Here is a 19,289-nt window from a genome sequence, read left to right on the forward strand (position 1 = left end):
AAGCTGAATGAGGAATTGTGTAGCTGACCTGACCTCCCATTGAGAGCATCCTACCAGGAGCCAGTCGTCCAGATATGGAAAAACTGTACGGCCCTGAGGTGTCATCTGGGCCGTCACCACAGAGAACATTTTCGTAAACACTTTGGAGGCTGTCACTAGTCCGAAAGGGAGGACTTGGAATTGGAAGTGCTCTTGACTCACCATAAACAATAGGAACCTCCTGTGGGAGGGATGAATGTCTATATGAAAATATGCCTTCCTCATGTCGACAGCCGCAAACCGCATCTCCTGAAGATAGGGAATTATTGCTGCCAATGTTATCATCCTGAATCTCAACTTCTGAATGAAGATGTTGAGTTGCCAAAGATCCAGACGGGGTCTCTAACCTCTGTCTTTTTTGGGAATGAGGAAATACAGAGAATAGAACCCTCTTCCTTGATTCTGAGGTGGGACCTGTTCTATTGCCCTTTGGTGTAGTAGGGATTTCACTTCCTGTTGAAGAATCACCTTGTGAGAGGGGTCCTTGAAGGGGGACCGTAAAGAGGGAAAGAGAAGAACTTTATAGGGTATGCCTGAGGGATGAGCTTCAAGACCCAACTGTCTGTCATGATTAGCTCTCAACTGTGGGCAAAAAGAGTAAGATGGCCCGCAGAAGTGGCACGAAAAGGGGTATGTGGCACCAGTGATGGTAAGTGTGAATCCTAGGAGGGGGCTGAGAAGGGGTCACAATCATGGTGGTACAGAGGGCTGAAAAGCAGAGCCTCTGAGTCTTCTGTTTGCATGGAGACTTGGCAGGACATTGGTAGTAGAAAGCATGAGGAGGGGGAGTTGGTCTTGGTTTATCGGTCTGACTCTGGTGCCTCCTCCTTTGAGCTGGTATGTAGATCCCCAGGAAGTGGAAGGTCGACCTCAAGTCCTTTAACGAATGCAGAAAGTCATCAGTTTTCTCATTAAAGTGGTTTGACTTGTCAAAGGGAAGGTCCTGGATAGTATTCTGCACTTCCCTGGGAAAGCCCAAGGACTGCAAACAAGAATCCATTCTCATAATAATACCAGTGGCTAAATTTCCCGATGCTGTATCCACTACATCAACTGCAGCCTGAAGGGCTGTTTTTGCCACTAACTTGCCTGCTTTAGAAGGGAGAGGAATTGGGGTCTGTCTTCAGGTGAAAGTTTGTCCTGAGAGGCTACCAGCTTAGAATAGTTGCTGAAGTTGTACTTAGCTAGCAGGCGTGGGAATTGACAATGCAAAATTGCAAGCCACAGAAGAGAAGGTACTTTCTTCCCAAAAGGTAGAGTCTTTTGGAGTCCTTGTTTGATGGTATGGTCCAAAAGTATTGTGACCTCGTCCTTTCTGCAGCAGCCTATAGCACCAGGGAATTGGGAGCGGCGTGGGAGAACATAAATTTGGCTCCCTTTGCCTGGACAAAATAGCCCCTCTTGGCCCTGTTAGGTGTGGGGGCACAGGATACTGGGGTATGCCAGACCAACCTCACTGGTTCCAATATAGCCTTATTAACCAGGAGGGTTAATGTTCAGCCGTCAGGGGTGTGGGTCTTGAACTTCCTCTAGAGGTATTCGGGGATTGTTAGCCACTCTTTGCAGCAATTCTTGGTATTCCCTACGGTTGTTCAGTGGGGTTGGAGAAAAAGGAGACCCCGCCTCACCTGGGGAGGAGGAGGAGATTCCTGTCAGAACTGTCGGTACCTGTGGTTCTGGTTCAATATCCTCCTCGTACACGAAAGGATCCAGAGGTTGGCAAGAAAGAGACGAGTGGAAAAACTCCGGGGTGGATCCTGGGCATCTGTTATAGGGATCCCACAGTCCCCGATGGTGCCAGAAGGAGGAGCCATTTGTGGGGAACCCCAGGGGACAGAGTAACATCGGTCCCTGGGGAGGTTGTGTCTATATGTGTAAATCACCTGTTCAGACTTGGCTTTCTCCAGGGAAGCAAACTACACTTACTGCACTAAAACTATGACTATAACAAATCTAAGACTATTTACAATTTTATTTACGGGTTCTCCTAAAAACTGAAGAAAAAGAGAACACTAGAATCTGAGTGAGGCCATGTGGCAGTAAGAAAGAACCAAGAGGGCATCAATCAAACTGCCTGTTACATGCTTGCTCAGGAGCACAAGGAGACCTACTGCATATGTGTGGGCTGATGGACACTCCTTGTTAAAATCTTTGGACTCAGGAGCATGGTGCGCATGCATACCCACATGTGGAATACACCTAGGACCAGCACTGAAAGAAGAATATACAAATTAGTCCCGCTTTATAGGTGGGGAAAACTAGGGCCAAACAGTGGAATGACTTGCCAAAGGCCACAGGAGGACTCAGTGTCAGAGTTAGTACTATAGCTATGGGATTCCGATCTCACTTTTGTGCTAAATCTACTGAACTATCAATTCAGTTCCTTCTTGGGAATTATATATTTTTCTGGGAAATAATTTTTGTTCTTGGTCGCTTTTGAAAGAAAGCCACATCATTATAATTGTGATAATGAAGCCCTGGAACAGTAAATTGCCAAGATGTATGCAAGCCTTGTTTTGTAACTGTATCTTATTGCAATCCTTGGTATTTCTCTCCCAAGTCCTCATTTGTCTATCTTTGAGCCTCATATGTTGCATCATGTCTGAATTTGGAGCAGGGTCCATGTCCATGTCTTTATTAGCTGTCTAGTACACATCTGACGAGGGGAGGGGACAGAGGGGTAATTTTAAGAATCCACAAAACATATCAAATTTACAAGCACAAAAAAGAATTAAAGATTGAGAGTGTTAATTAATTAATGTCAAGCAGAAATTAAGAAACCATAAAGCAAAGAAATAAAACCTCTCCAACTACCCCCAACTCAACATGGGTAAAGTTTGAGTGTGTGGAAGAACCAAGTTACAAAATGAGGAAACTACCAGGCCTCTTGAAATCAGGCCATTAATTCTGAGAACTGGTAACTTAGTCATCTAAGGTTATGTCTACATTGTGTTTTAAAACCCCTGGTACTGAGTCGCAGAGCCCACGTCTACAGACTTGGGCTTCTGCTATGATGCTAAAAACAGCAATGTAGACATTGCAGCTCAGGCTCTGAAGCCCACCCTGGGCCTGAACATCAACAAAGCTGTATTTACCACGTAGCGCAAGACCAACTCTGTTAACCTGAGTTCTGAGACTTGCTGCCACAGGTTTTAAAATGCAGTGTCAACATACCAATAGTGACAAATGACAACTATCCAAACTACCAAAGAAAGCTATTGCTGAACTAAGAAAGGATTGCCAGGATTCCTAGGAAACATAACTTATTTCAACCGCGGTGTTTGTTTGGGCTACAGCAAACCTGAATTTCTGTACCTGTATAATTATTAAAATTGCTATTTATGCATATTAGAATATATGGGCCCAATTCTCAGATACCTAAAGTCCTTTTCTGCAGCTCTAGCAGTAAAAGGAGTCTCAGAGGACTGGAAACAGACTCCTGAGAATGCCCATGCTTAGGGCGTCTCTTCAGCAGGTATAAGGGCTCTACATCAGCATTTCTCCCACCCCCACATGCTGTGGCACTAAACTGTTCTCTCCTTCCTAGGGCCCTGAAGCTAGACTAATTTACACCAGGAACACAGCAGGACTCTAGCTGCATCAGAATATGGGGAGCACAAAAGGTAACTTCAAGCTAATTTTGCTCCCCAATATACTCCCGGCTCAAGTGCAGGACCACAGTAATTGAGACCTGGGACCAATGAGATCTGTTTCTATACTGCAAAGAACTGCACAGTGCCGACTGACTACTTGATTTCTTGCTGTCTGACCTCTAGGAAGTCCTCATCAAGTTTTCTTCACTGAGAATGCACTCAAGATTAAAGTTATACTTTAACATCCAAATTAATAGCTTGCTTTATGCCTTTACAAAGCCTGCTTCAGGCATCAATGCAAACACTAAATTCTGCTCATTGAAAAAATGTCCAGCTTTCATTGCCCAGTTAGCAGAAAGCATCCTAATATACCTATCTCCTATGCTACATGTCCCTCCTTACTTGAATTCAAAATCTTCTCCTAAAAGTTTCAGGAACTGAAACTACTGGCTTTGGCCCCAATCATGCAAACATTACTCACTGATTTCATACACAAATGTTTGAAGGATCAGGCCCTGTATGGGGAAAGTCCAATGTCTCATAGCGGGTTTTGCCATTAGTGTTAATGAAAGTGGTGCAACTAAGATGCCATCTACTGCACTCAAAAAAAATATCATTTCTCAACCTTAAGTATCAAAATCCAATCTCTTGAGTTTGTGAATGGTTAGTTATCAGTCTAAGAACAGGTTTCATTATTCTTTTTGGTCCTGCAAATTGGGATTTCCCAATACTGAGCATTAAAAACCAAAACATACAAACTGCTACAGTTGCAAGAACATCATCTATGAAGTTAGAGAAAAATGATCACAGTCTAGTGGTTAAAGAACAGGGGATCTAGATTCTAATCTCGATTCTTGCTGTCCAATCTTGGACAATTTGCTTAATCTTTGTGCCTTAATTTCTTCATGTGTAAGAGGAAGAACTATTAAAGGGTATTGTGAGGCTTAAAACTCATTAACGCATAAAACACTTTGAGATCAATGGATGGTACACACCATAGAAGTGGAAAGTGGAAAGTTCTAACTACCACTTGTAAAAACAAGAGAAAATCCTTTATTTACATGTATCTGAAGCCAATTCCACCACTGGGAAAAGTCAATTAGGTATTTTCTGGATATGCACTGGATACTGACATGCTGTCCCAATACAACAAATATTCAATACTCGGTGCAATTAAAGCTTTTAAAGAAAATGCTAGTTGTTTTAACGTCGGGTTTTCTTACGTGCTGAGAGCATGGTTTTCCTCCTGGTGGGAATGCCACTGGAAAATGAAGGGCTCGATGTGGTGGTATCATTTTCTTCTTCTTCAAGATGGAGTTCAGCCAGTGTGCTGTGATGCACCTCTTCCTTTCTCTCACAGCCTACCAACACATGTATATACAGTTAGAAGTTGTTACTCTAACTTTAATTTATATTAAAAACAGCATGCTAGGACACCCACTTAACCCATTAAAAAGACAGGTTTTGCTCTTTTGAGCTCCCAGAGGATATAATTCTTTCCCCCAGCCCCTTAGGTGCCCTCTTTCACATTACAACTCCTTCAGACATACTATGAACACTAGACCTGGGTGTTCCGGAAGATACATTTTATTTCTCTTTTAATATTAAAGATGTATTATTATGGAGGAACTGGTCAAAGGAAACTGTTACTTATTGTAATGACAGCTCTTCGAGATGTGATGCAGATGTGTATTCTACTTAGGTGTGTACACGCCCAGAGCACCAGAGCCAGAGAATTTTGCCTAGCACTACTAAGGGGGAGCAGCGCTTGCACCTCATGGGTGTAACCCCTCCCCTGGCTCCACTAGGCAGCACCGCCGTGACACTCCTCAGTTCCTTTGCACCAAAAATCAAGAGTATAGACTCCGATGCAGAAGGGATGGAGGGTGTGTTGTGAAATACACATCTGCATCACATCTCGAAGAACCACAGTTACAATAAGTAACTGTTTCTTCTTTGAGTAGATTCAGACGTGTATTCCACTTAGGTGACTCACAAGCAGTACCTGCAGTAGGTGCACTTAAACAAGGACTGCAAGACTGCTCTAACAAAGTTTGCATTTGCTCTGGATGCCGCAGTAATGACATAATGGTTGGTAAATGTATGCACAGAAGACCAAGTGGCAAACCTGCAAACATCCAATACTGAAACGTCACTTAAAAAACACCATTGACATAGCCTGTGCCCTCGTAGAGTGAGCTTGCACCCTTTGAGAGGGCATAGCTCATGTTATTTCATATGCAGTCTTCATGCAGGAAGTTCTCCACCTGCACATTGCCTGTGAAGAGACTGCTTGTCCCTTCATCCAGTCTGCATATGACATGAACTGAAAGGGCGAAGTATGAAAGGGTTTAGGCCTCTCCAGGTAAAAGGAGAGACAGCACCTAACATCCAGCAAATGAAGACACTGGTCCTCCAAGATTGAATGCAGCTTGGGACAGAAGACAGGTAAATAAAGTGGTGTCTCAGTTTCACTTGCACCAGTGTAGGTGTGGCCACAAGGTCACTTTGTCTTTAGAGAACTGCATGTAAGGAAGCTCTGCCATCAAAGCCTGCAACTCACACACTCTCCTCGTGGATGTTATAGCCACCAGGAATGCAGTCTTTTGACACGGAAGAGGAAAAAAAGATGCCACAGGCTCAAATGAAGGTCCCATCAGAGCTGCTAAGACCATATTCTGGTCCCACAAAGAAACTGGTTCTCTCACTGGCAGATGGAGATGAAGGACTCCTTTCAAGAACCATGGCATTCAAAAACACCAACCTCCCCTGGATGGGCAGATCAAATGCTGAAATCACCTTCAACAAACTGAGTGCAAGAGCTGAAGATGTAACAAGTACTCCAAGGCTTCCTGAATCCCACTCAACATCAGCTGAACCTAGACAGCCAATGATCACACCAAAAAAGTTTTCATTTGGTCAAACAGGCCAATCTGCTGGAGGGTTTCCTGCTATTAAGTTAGATCTGTTGAACAGCCTCCAAAATGTGTTCCTTCTCTTTCTCCTCCTCGTCTAACCACTGATCAACTATACAGTGAGGAGTAGAGAGCTGAGCGTGGGACACAAAGTCTGACCATGATGCTGGGTCAGAATGAAGAGGGAGAGATACAGGAGGCCAAACTGACAACACCAGAAGGTTGGAGAACCAACATTGCCTCAGCCATGCTAGAGCAATGAGGGTGATCTTGGCATGGTCCAACTTAAGTTTGAGGATTACCTGCAGGATGATTAGTATCAGAGGGAAAGTATACAGGAATTCCGAATCTCAGCCCAGGTGAAAGGCATCGGTCAGCAAGCCCGCACTGAGGCCCCATGGAGAACAGATGGTATTTCTAGTTGTCTCCCACAGCGAACAGATTGATCATAGAGATGTCCCAAAATGCAAAGATAGAACACAGGACTCTGGGCTTCAGAACCACTTGTGACTCAGGGAGAAATTCCTGCTAAGGTGATCTGCGAGTTGAATCTGAGACGCAGGTAACCAATCAGCCACCAGAGTAATGTTCTCTTTGATGCAAACCGCCAGCCTGATTGCTTTTTGACACAGCACTGTCAAGCAAGCTCCTCCTTGTCTGTTCACATAATACATTGTTACAAACAACACCATTGCAATGTGAACCACTGAGCTCCTGATATGATCTGGAAAGGCATGGCATGCATTGTAAATGACCCAAAACTCCAGAATGTTGACAGGAAACCTAACCTACTGTTCTGACCAGCAATGTGACCCTGTGTGCCCCCCTCCCCCCCCAACGTGTTGCCTCCGGAAGACGTAGCACCAGATTCCAGGAGAGGCGGGTCCGTCCGGGGAGCCCAGCCAGGCATGGAGGGTGGAGAGTACTGGGGGGGGGGGGTCAGGGTGGTGAGATAACCCCCCCCCCCCACATGTGAGAGAGGTGTGGAAAAAAGAGTGTGTGTGTGTGTGTGTGTGTGAGAGTGTGTGTGTCCTCCCTGTGTGAGCCCTAAAGCCTAAAAGAAAAGAAGATAAATAAAAAGAATCCAACTATGCAGTATTTCTTTTTAATGGAGGCTCAGTCGAATGTATGTTAATTTGAATGTTTGTACTGCATCGTTCTGATTGCCACTGAACTCGCTTGCATACAAATAATTTTACCAGGTATCCCGTATACAGCATAGGGAAATATGGTCACCCTATCCAAAGCAGCAAACCAGTCATTCTGATTTAACACAGGAGGATAGTTGATAGAGTGACCATCCGGAATCTCACATATCTGATATATCTGTTGAGGTTGCAAAGATTGAGAATCAGTCTCACCCCTCCTTTGAATGTGGGAACCAGAATGTTACGGAAATAAAACCCTTGCCTCTGGTGTTGCAGAGGGGCTGCCTCTACAACTCCCACTGCGACCAAAGACTGAATCTTCTCGAGGAGCAGTGTCTCATGAGAGGGGTCCCTGAAGAGGGATGGGATAGAAGGCCAGAGAGAAGGGATGGAAAGAACTCGGTGGCGTAACCTGATCTGATGGTGCTGAGGACCCAGCTGTCGGTGGTAATCGAGCCCCAAACAAAGAAAATGAGTCAACCTGTCTCCAAATTGGGGAGACAGGGACATAGAGGTCACAAGTGGATTGCTACCCTGGACAAAAAAGTCAAAACACAAGCTTGGTAGACACCGGGGTAGGACAAGTCAACTGACTGAACCCAGTACCCGAAGACCTCTGCCTCTTGTACCTATGACCATTTCCCCTGGGGGAGGGAAAGACTGCCCAAATGAGCACCACGAACACTGTTGATGCTGCTGCTGACTGTAAAAATGGCATCGCTGCCCCACTGGAGTACAGATCCCCAGAATGCACAGGGTAGTCCTGGAGTCTTTAAACGAATGCAAGGTTTCATCAGTCATATCCGAAAAAAGCACTCGACCATGAAAGGCAGGTCCTCAGTATCTGCAGCACATCAGTAGCAATGCCCAAATTTTTCAGCCAGGATGCCCTTCTCCTGGTTACCGCTGAGGCCATAACTCTGACTGATATATCTGCCACGTCCAAAGCCACCTGCAAGGATGTCTTGCCCACCGAAGAGCCCTCAGCTATCAATGCTCGAAAATCCTCCCTGGAGGCTTCTTGGTCTACAAATTTAGACATAGCAGTCTAATTAATAAAATCACACTTGGACAGCAATGCCTGCTGCTTTGCAATACGTGTTTGCAGGGAAGAAGAGGTATAGATTTTTCTACCCAGTAAGTCCAGCCTCTTGGACTCCTTGTCCTTGGGAACAGAGTTTTATCTGCGCTGCCGGGTCCTATCATTCACTTCAGTCACAACCAGGGAATTAGAGACCGGATAGGAACAGAAGCCCTCAAAACCCTGCATAGGTACAAATAATACTTCTCTGAACACTTCACCGCAGGTGGCACTGAAACAGAGTACTCCAAAGAACCTTTGAAGGCTCCAGGAGTGCATTGTTAATAGGGAAGGCTAACCTCCCCAGGGCAGATGGCTGGAGAATATCCAGTAGTTTGTGAGTATTCTCCGGCCAGAGGTCTGCCTGGATGCCCAAGGTAACAGTCACATGATGCAAAAAGTTCTGGTAGGCTTTTAAGGAGGAAGAAGAACAGCCTGGTAATGCTGAATCGTCGGGGGATGACGATGAAACAGTCAGCTGCACTAGGGATGAGTCCCACCCCCAAAACTGTCAGACCTGGATGGGACAACTCTGGAGGCCCCAAGGAGGACAGGTCAACTGATGCCAGAACCTCTGGTAGAACCGACATATCTGGTGATCTTGCTCTGGAATGGGATGAGGAGTGCAACCTCTGAGACCAAGGAGCATCCCATAGATTTCAGGGAGGCCACTGGGGATACACTTGGGGCGATGATGGCCAGTAGGCTCTGGGCCAGGGCCTGTCTCCGTATGATGCTGCTCCGAGAACTGTCTATGGCACAGATCAAGCGATGGAGAGCAGGAGAACTCCAACCTGGATCCCAAGGAGACCTGGGTCTCTGGGGACACTGGTGGAGCTAGTCCCAATGGTGCAAGGAGTCAGTCCAACTCATTTGCTACCCTGTAGGAAAGAGGTTCAGTTGCCAATGATGGAACTGGCACAGCCGATGCCAAATGCATCACGGTTGCATGTGGTGCCAGGAGCTGTGATAAGGTGGAAGACGGGATCTGCTGCCAAGAGAATGGCAATGCTATGGGGTACACAGGTGCCAAGGAGGTCCTTGGTGCCGGGCCTGGCAATGGCCTCAACTCTGAGTCTGTGGCAGGGAGAGATCACGCTGCATTGCTGATGGACCCTGAGATTCTGCAACACTCCCAAAAGGTGCCAGTGAGGCCACGGATGCTGTAATCCCAGCAAAGTCCTGGATAAATGGGGAGTCCAGAACTGATAGGCAGAGTGGGGAGTCTGAAACCGATTGGCTGCTGCCTGGTATGCCATTGGTGGGGAAACAGCTGGTGCCGGCACTAATGTCATTGATATCAAACTCAACGAACACCCCAGGGCCAGAACCAGAGTCAACTCTTGCAAGCCTCTACGCAGAACCAGTGAGCAGTTTGAAGGAACTGCTCCATCCCATATGCCGGAAGTGGCACAGTGCCAGTCCATACTCTTCTTAGACAAAGAGGAAGAATCTCTATAAATCTGGAACAGTCCCGACTGGTCTTATGAGACCTTTTCCTCGGCGAACTCAAGGAGGGCAAACGGCTTCTTCATCTCTTGGGAGAGATGCCAGCCCTAAAGCAGCGAGGGGCATTACTCACCAAGCCAAAGGGTGACCTCTGATCCCACATGGCCTTCAGTGCTGAAACAGGCCTCAAGGCCTGCTCAAGGAAGTGATGCTTAAAGGGGAAGGTCTCTAGCCACCTGAGTCCTTTCAGTGAACAATTTACAAACTGAACACCGCTCCTTGGCATGACCCTCACCCAAACAGGAACAAGCACCTTGTGTGGGGATCACTGATGGCGATTACCCCTCCCCCCAAACAATGAGCAGTGTTTGAACCCTGGTGAGGGCATCATCCAAGGCAACTAACTACACTAACTTACTAACACTAAGTAGGGTACTAACTATACAACCATATACAGAGAAAGCTCTCAGTAACTGAGAGGGGATTGTGATGTGAAACCAACACAACCCCCAGGTGATGAACTGAGAGGTCAGTACCACCCCTCTATGGGTACTGCTAGGCAAAGTTTTCCGGCTCTGGTGAGCTGGTTGCGTGCACACCTAAATGGAATATGTGGCTGCATCTACTTGAAGAACTCTGTAGTTAAGGTGTGTGTTCCATTCTTCACTTAAAGAGACAATCTATGAAAAATAGAGCATACCCTCGCCAAACTTACAGCACTTACTATTTGAGTAGAGAATGAATTTTCTGAGAAAGTACAGGTAAATCTATTAGTAGCTTATGAGTTAAAATATTAATTAAAAATCAGGTCCCTTGAAAATTTACCATTTGTATCAGTCTTTTCCTTGTCCCATGTGATTTTAATAACGGAACACAGACTCTTCAAACTTTCCACATAAGAAAAATTAATTGAAATCTTATTCATGGATTCTGTTCCTAGACAAAAAACTATGGTAAGATGCAGTTACGGCTAAGAGTAATCTAAGGGTAACAAATATTACAAGTTATAATTATCCCAAAACTGAAAATTATAAACCCAGGAAATTCAGAGTGGAGGTTACACTTAAAAGAAATCCAAAACATGTTAAGATAAGAAAAGCACAACTGAAGCGCTCAACCATATCTTGTACAGGCACCACACAATAACCATATGTAAGCATTTTACTGTTTGCGGTCCTAGATTAAACTAATTTTAAAGGCATGTTACACTTTATTCATGCTTTTCCTTCATTTAGGGTGCCAGAACTAGTTGTTTAAAAATTATTTATTAATTTTGATTACCCCCCCCCACACATTAATTAATAAAATAATAGTAGGACCATTTCTTATAAAGCCTATTAAAAGCTGGATTGAGAGAAACAGTGCCAGTCTACAGTCTGATTTTCTCTTGGAGCCACTGAAGCACGTATTAGGATTGTGTGCATTTATTTTTGATTAAAAATAGAATGTAAAATGTATGTGTTTCAATGCACATTAGGTGCAGCCCATGTCTCCTGGCAAATACCCAATGAAGCCTATAAAGGATTTAATGGTATAAAATTAGTTGCAATTTATATAATTTAAACATGTATGTATATTTCAGGATAAATTGGTCTGGATTTTCTGTACAAGTACAGTCTAGCTGGTAGATTTTTTTTTTTTTTTACAGTAATGGAGTTCCAAAAATGAATATAAGTTTTATACTGTGTGGTTCCACTTTATCACTTATTTTCAGTTGTATGTACAAATCACGTATCTGCTGAAATACTTACTTATAAAACAACTTCCACTTAAAAGGAAAATGGTGAATTAATGGGATCAGATCACAAGTTGTCAGAAAGACAAGCACACAGCAGGTTAAAAAAGAAATAATGAAAAAAATGTAAATATTTAATGTAAAACTACTCTAAAAATCAACTTTCTAGTCTTAAATTGCAGGATCTCATATTTTCTCCAATTCTTTGTATTGCGACTCCACACTGTGAATCTAATAACTGTTACAGTTTCACATATGCTGTCAACTTCTTTCCCCATTGGAGCTATGAAGTTATTAATAGAGTGACAAATCTTGCAGTCTTTACTGAGACAAATTCCCATAAACAGCAATGGAAGTTTTATGTTAGTGAAAACTGAAGAACTTGACCTACAGTGTGTTATTTATTCTTTACAATAAAACCTGCGAACACTGACATACTTCAGTACATGAGCATATGCCAACTTATGTTATTATTTTGCTTACCTGAGCATACATATTACTGACTTGGCTTTCACAGAGAAGATGCGTACATCTGCTTGTAAGCGTGGGGTCCACAGTGCCGCCATGTGCTTGAATGATCTGGTAAAGCATTAAAACCAAATTTTTAATTAAAATGTTTGTTAACCTAACCAGCCCCCAGTTTCAAATGGAGTCATCTGCTTAACAGACAATGTCAGTGGAGTGTTTTTACACCTTAAGTGCTGGCCTCAGTTAAAAAACAAACAATGGCATACTTGCAAGAAGCAAGTAAGTTTTGCAAACAAAGCCAAGTTCTTTCATACATCAATATGACAAGTGTGTTCTCTTGCTTATTCATCTTTAAAAACGCATTCATTCATAATGATTTAAAAATGCATTACTTGGGAACAGCTTCTCTTTGTATGAGTTTAAAAAAGACAGTGTTACCTGTTCCATAACTGGTGTTCTTCAAGATGCATTGCTCATGTCCATTCCATAATAGGTGTGTGTGCTTGCCACATGCACTGGTGACGGAAGTTTTTCCCTCAGTGGTATCCATACGGGACTGGCTCTGGCACCCTCTGGAGTGGCGCGCACATCCATGGTATAAGGGGCACTGCCGGCTCCCCCCACACTCAATTCCTTCTTGCCGGAATCTCCGACAGCGGGGAAGGAGGGCGGGTCATGGAATTGGACATGAGCAACATCTCGAAGAACACCAGTTACAGAACAGGTAACTGTCTTTTCTTCTTTGAGTGCTTGCTCATGTCCGTTCCATATTAGGTGACTCCCAAGCAGTACCAAACAGAGGCAGGTAGGAGTTCATGGACGTGTAGATTTCAACACAGCTCTGCCAAACCCAGCGTCATCTATGGCCTGCTGAGTGCGCCATGAATGTGTGAACCGAAGACCACTTTGCGGCTTTGCAAATGTCCTGGATGGGAATATGCGCCAGGAAGGCCATCAAGGACGCCTGGTCTCTGGTCGAATGGGCCCTCATGATTGGTGGCGGTGGGACTTGTGCCAGCTCGTAACACAGTGGTGGGCTACCGGCAACCCACAGGCCGCACGCAGCTCATCAGGGTAATCCGTTGGCAGGCCGCAAGACTGTTCATTTACATTGACTGTCCACAGGCACGGCCATCCGCAGTTCCCAGTGGCCGCATTTCAACGTTCCTGGCCAACAGGAACTGCGGGAAGAGGCGCGGGCTGGCCACCGTTTCCCGCAGCTCCGATTGGCCAGGAACAGTGAACCGCAGCCACTGGGAACTTCGTGTGGCCGTGCCTGCGGACGGTCAATGTAAATAAACTGTCTCGCGGCCCGCCAACGGATTACCCTGATGAGCCACGTGCGGCCATTGGGCCGCAGGTTGCCCACCACTGTCATAACAGCTCCGGATGCAGGAGATGATCCAGTTGGAAATCCTCTGGGAGGGCACCGAAAGGCCCTTCATCCTGTCCGCTGTCGCGATGAAGAGCTGGGTTGACCTCCGGAAGGGCTTGGTACACTCCAGGTACAACAGCCAGGCATGTCTGACGTCCAGGGCATGCAGCCTCCTTTCCTCACTACTGGTGCGTGGCTTGGGACAAAAACACCAGGAAGAAGATCTCCTAGTTGACATGGAAGGAAGACTCCACTTTCGGCAGAAAGGCCGGATGGGGTCACAGTTGAACTTTGTCCTTGTAGAACACCATACATGGCAGCTCCGATGTCAGGGCTTTAATCTCCGACACTCGTCTCACTGATGTTATCGCTACAAGGAAAGCGACTTTCCATGACAGGTGGGAAAGGGAGCAGGAGCCCATAGGCTCAAAGAGCAGACCCATGAGCCTAGAAAGAACCAAGTTAAGGTCCCACTGTGGCAGAGGAGCCGAGACTGGCAGGAAGAGCCTCTCAGGAATCTGATTGACATGTCATGCGAGAACACCATCTGACCTTGGATCAGTGGGTGGAAAGCAGAGATGGCCACAAGGTACACTGTGATGGAAAGAGGCCAGTCCCTGGTTCTTAAAATGAAGCAGGTAATCTAAGATAGATTGTAAGGAGGAGCATGACAAAGAGATGTTACGCTTAAGACGCCCAATAGGAGAACCTTGTCCACTTTGCCAGGTAGGTTACTCTGGTGAAAGGCTTCTTGCTTTCCAGGAGGACTTGCTGGACCTCATCAGAGCAGGTCATCAACCCGCTCTTCTGGGTTCAACCATGCAGCATCCAAGCCGTGAAGTGGAGGGAGGCGAGGTTGCGGTGGAGGAGGTGCCCGTGATCTTGGAAGGGGCCAGGGAGTGGTCACCGCTGGGTTCATCAGCGTGCTGAACCAATGTTGGCACAGCCACACTGGGGTGATCATCATGACTTGGGCCTTGTCTCTCTTTATATTTGACAAGACTCTGCTGATGAGTGGGATCATTGGGAATGCGTATATCAGACCCCCTGACCATGACAGGAGGAAGGCATCGGAGAGAGAGTCCTTGCCCAGACCCTGGAGGGAACAGAATTGATGACATTTTCTGTCCTGTCTTGTGGCAAACAGGTCCACTTGGGGAGTTCGCCACCTCTGGAAGAGCATTTGGGCTACCTCCGGATGCAGCGACCATTTGTGGTGAGAGAAAAAAAGACCTGCTGAGGCGATCTGGTCACGCCGGGGAGGTGGCAGGCCTCCAGGTGCATCACATGCTTGATGCAGAAATCCCACAATTGGAGAAGCCTCTTGACAGAGTGCTGACGAGCGTGCTCCCCCTTGTCTATTGATGTAAAACATCGAGGCTGTATTGTGCGTCACCACTCTCACCACATTGCCTGACAGATGCGGTAGAACAGGGGTCAGCAACGTTTGGCACGCAGCTCGCCAGGGTAAGCACCCTAGCGGGCCGGGCCAGTTTATTTACCTGCTGACGCAGCAGGTTCGGCTGATCGCGGCCCCCACTGCCGCAGTTCGCCGTACCGGGCCAATGGGGGCGGCGGGAAGCCGCGGCCAGCACATCCCTCACCCGCGCCGCTTCCTGCTGCTCCCATTGGCCCGGGACGGCGAACCACGGCCAGCGGAGGCCGCGATCGGCCGAACCTACCCAGTCAGCAGGTAAATAAACTGACCCGGCCCGCTAGGGTGCTTACCCTGGCGAGCCACGTGCCAAACGTTGCCGACCCTTGCGGTAGAAAGATCCCACAGGCCAAACGTACCACTCTGAGCTCCATGACGTTTATATGCAACATCATCTCCTCCACGGACCACGTCCCTTGGGTCTGTAGCTCGCTTAGATGCACTCCCCAGCCGACGTCCGAAGCGTCCGATATCAGTTCAACTGAGTGGTGTGGGCTGTCAAACGGAACTCCTTCCAGGACAGCCTTGGGATCGGTCCATTATTGCAGGGAGGTAAGTATCACCGGTGGGATGGTAATGATCTTGTCCAGGTGATCTTTGGGCTGGAAATATACAGTTGCCAGCCTCTGCTGCCAGGGTCGCATTCTGAGCCTTACATGGTGGATGACATACATACATGCTGCCATGTGGCCCAGCAGATGCAGACATACCCAGGACATGGTTAGAGGGAATGCAGAGACCCCTGCGATGAGGTCCATCATCGTCTGGAAATTCTCCTGCAGCAGGAAAGCTCTGGTGCAGGTGGAGTTGAGCACCGCTCCAATGAACTCTATCCTTTGCATTGGAACTAATGTTGACTTCTTGTCGTTCACCAACAGGCACAGGGACCAGCACATGACCTGTAGCACCGCGATTTCCCTTTGGACTTGAGACCTGGAGCGGCCTTTGACCAGCCAGTCGTCCAGATACGGGTATATTTGAATACCCCGATGCCGGAGGTAAACTGCTACCACCGACATGCACTTGGTAAACACACTCGGTGCTGTCACTAGGCCAAAAGGGAGAACCGCAAACAGGTAGTGGTCCGATCCCACTGTGAAGCACAGGAAGCTTCTGAGTCCTTGGAAGATCGCTATATGAAAGTACACATCCAAGTTGAGGGCAGCACACCAGTCTCCTGGATCCAGGGAGGGGATGACGGGGGCCAGGGAGACCATGCGGAACTTTAACTTCTTTAGGTATTTGTTGAGGTTTCACAGATCCAGGATGGGTCTTAGAGCACCTTTGGCCTTTGGGATTAGAAAGTATGTGGAATAGAACCCCTTGTTCCTGTACTTGCGAGGAACTTGCACTGCTACCTTCACCTCCTGTGTGAGGAGACTTTCATGAGAAGGGTCCCTGAAGAGGAACAAGGAAGAGGAGTGGGAGGGGAGGTAGAAAGAAACTGGAGGGAATAGCCCCGGGCCACTGAGTTGAGGATCCAGCGGTCCGAAGTTTATTGTGGTCCATGCAGGGAGAAAAAAAGAAAGGCGCTTTGAGAAACATAGGGGGGATGGAGCCGGGTACAGTCTGGTTGGTCGCCCTCAGCTGCACCCTCAAAACGCCTGCTAGCCACCCTGCCTATTGCGGGAGGCGCCCGATTGGGTAGAGGGCGGAGGTTGGTGGCTCTAGCGACATTTGTAACCTTTGCTCATCTCCTGCCTGGGTTGGCTCCCTTGACCCTGGGGCTATTGCAGCTTGAACTGCCTACGGGCCAGACCAGGGATGTAGAGCCCTAGGGTTTTCAATGTAGTACAGGAGTCCTTCAACCCGTTTAATTTATTGTCTGTTTGCTCATCAAACAGCACTTGGCTATCAAAGGGAAGGTCCTGTATCGATGGCTGGGTTTCTGTCAACAAGCCCGAGAGAAGGAGCCAGGACACTCTCTGCATTGAGATGGCTGAGGACATGGTGCATGCCGCAGAGTCTGCTGTGTCCGAGGCTGCTTGCAGGGCTGCTCTGACTGCAGCCTTGCCCTCATCGAGGATCACCCAGAACTCCTTCGTGGTCTCCTCGGGAAGCGAATCCTCAAACTTGGCCATGGCTTTCCACATATTGAAGCCATAGCAGCCAAAGAGGGCTTGGTTCTTGGCCATCCTCAACTGGAGGATGAATAAACTTTGTGTCCGAGCAAATCCAGCCTCTTTGAGTCTTTATTCTTAGAAGTAGCTCTTGGTTGGCCTTGTCTCTCCCACTCATTAACCGTCACTACTACTAGGGAGCTTGGGGCCAGGTGGGTATATAAGGACTTATGACCCTTAGCCAGCACAAAGTACTTTCTTTCTGTCCTCTTGGAGATGGGGGGCAGGAATGAGGGTGTCTGCCACAGGGCATTTGTGATCTTAGACAACCCTTCATGGAGGGGCAGAGCCTGGATGGTGTTGTTGATCAGAGGACATTGAATAGGGAGTTCAACGGTTCCTCCAGCTCCTCTGCCTGGAGCTCCAAGATAGAGGCAACTCTTTTCAACAGTTCCTGATGAGCCTTAGCATCATCTTGAGGAACTGGGTGAGGGGCCCCCAAAATTGCCTCATCAGGCGAAAATGAGGAAGAAGCTGGTGCCATGGGTTCTGACACGTCCATTAGTGGTCCAGCTGGCTGATCCCCGTGGTCCGCATGAGCCTGAGGGGTTCCTGTTTCAGGAACGGCTGGCTCTGGGGGAGGGCGGGATACTGAGGCCGATAGTTTGTCCAAGGCCCCTGCCACTGCCCTGAGCCCTTGGGATGGCTGGGTAAAGCCCCGTGGGTTACATGGGTACCAGGCAGCTGGCCACTGGCCCTGGGGCAGTTGGTGGTACTGCCGACATCAAGGGGACCACCGGTGCCGGGTTTTGGCACACTAGCAACGATTCCTGTCCGGTGCCAGAGGTCGAGGCCGAGTGGTTGCTCTTAGGTGACCATGAGCAAGTAGATTGGCGATCCTAGTCGCTGCAGTGCCAATCATTGTGCTTGGAAGGGGAACTCTCCACTCGGGACGAGTGCCTTCCGCGGGTCCTTGGAGACCGACAGTGTTCGGCGGATTGGCGACGGCGTTCCAATGATCTACACCTCATGCTGTTCAACCAGTACCAGGATCTGGAGTGGGAATGGGAGCTGCAGTGGGTCAGTCTCTGGGAAGACCTTCCTCCCGACCTAGGGGATCCGTGTTGCGATGACACGTACCAGCGAGCCGACAACTGGTGACTCTGCTCCTGAGACCAACTGTCTTGGGCCCACAACCAGTGATGAGCCATGGGTGAAGCAATGGACTGGGTCTTGGTGCTACTGATGCTGGGAAGGGCGGACTTTTATAGGCCTGTGCCAGGTCACCGGCGAGGTGAGCCTTGAGTCCTGCAGGCGGTGCCGTGAGTCCGGACATTGGTGAGGGCTTTGCCAAGCCTGCCTCTCTGCCTTCAATGCCTGGTGGCCCCGCGTGGGCAAGCACTGGTGGGACATCCCCCACGATGGGGAGCAGTGCCGCTGAGATGGTGACCTGTAGAAAGGACCAAAGGTGGGTTTACCCTCAGACCAGGGTACCGCCGTAGCTGGTGTGGACGGCACCGGTAGCACCAGGATATCCTGCACTGCCTGCAGGACCTCTAACTGACGAAGGCCCTCGTCATTGTCCAGCGTGGCAGGCATGGGTTGGGTGGGCTGGACTGCTCGACCTGAGCTGGGGCCCGACTCCCGGTAGGAGGTATCGAGCTGCCCTCCTCGGGCCTTGGCTCCCCTCCTACCCTCTCCTTCCCCTTGCGGGATGTTCCTCTCCTGGTCTTCTCTTGCCATTTGGCAGGTGCTGGGGAGGGGGATCGGCACCAGTCCATCGACGGCGCCAGTGGGGCTCTCCGCACTGATGCTGTGGTGCTCGGGGCAGAGTCGGACCTCGACTGCTCCAGTGTCGGAGTTAGAGCTGACTCCATTAAGGAGCACTTTGAGACAGATGTCTCTCTTCTTCTTAGTCTGAGGTTTGAAGGACTTGCAGATACGGCTCTTGTCACTGATATGCAATTCGCTGAGACACCTTAAACAACTAT

The 19,289-nt window shown here is 47.9% G+C and overlaps 1 protein-coding gene across 1 annotated transcript in view; it reads right to left on the minus strand.

Annotated features, from left to right (window-relative positions):
- The window catches only part of PAXIP1 (PAX interacting protein 1), a 78,829-nt gene that overhangs the window by 22,111 nt on the left and 37,429 nt on the right, over positions 1-19,289 (minus strand). The window contains exons 9-10 of the mRNA XM_034759988.1: positions 12,444-12,539; positions 4,856-4,993 (exon numbers count right to left, since the gene is read on the minus strand). Coding sequence (XP_034615879.1) covers positions 4,856-4,993; positions 12,444-12,539 — 234 coding nt within the window. The remainder of the gene's footprint in view (positions 1-4,855; positions 4,994-12,443; positions 12,540-19,289) is intronic.

Source organism: Trachemys scripta, chromosome 2, assembly GCF_013100865.1.
Source record: "Trachemys scripta elegans isolate TJP31775 chromosome 2, CAS_Tse_1.0, whole genome shotgun sequence".
Classification (NCBI taxonomy): domain Eukaryota; kingdom Metazoa; phylum Chordata; order Testudines; family Emydidae; genus Trachemys; species Trachemys scripta.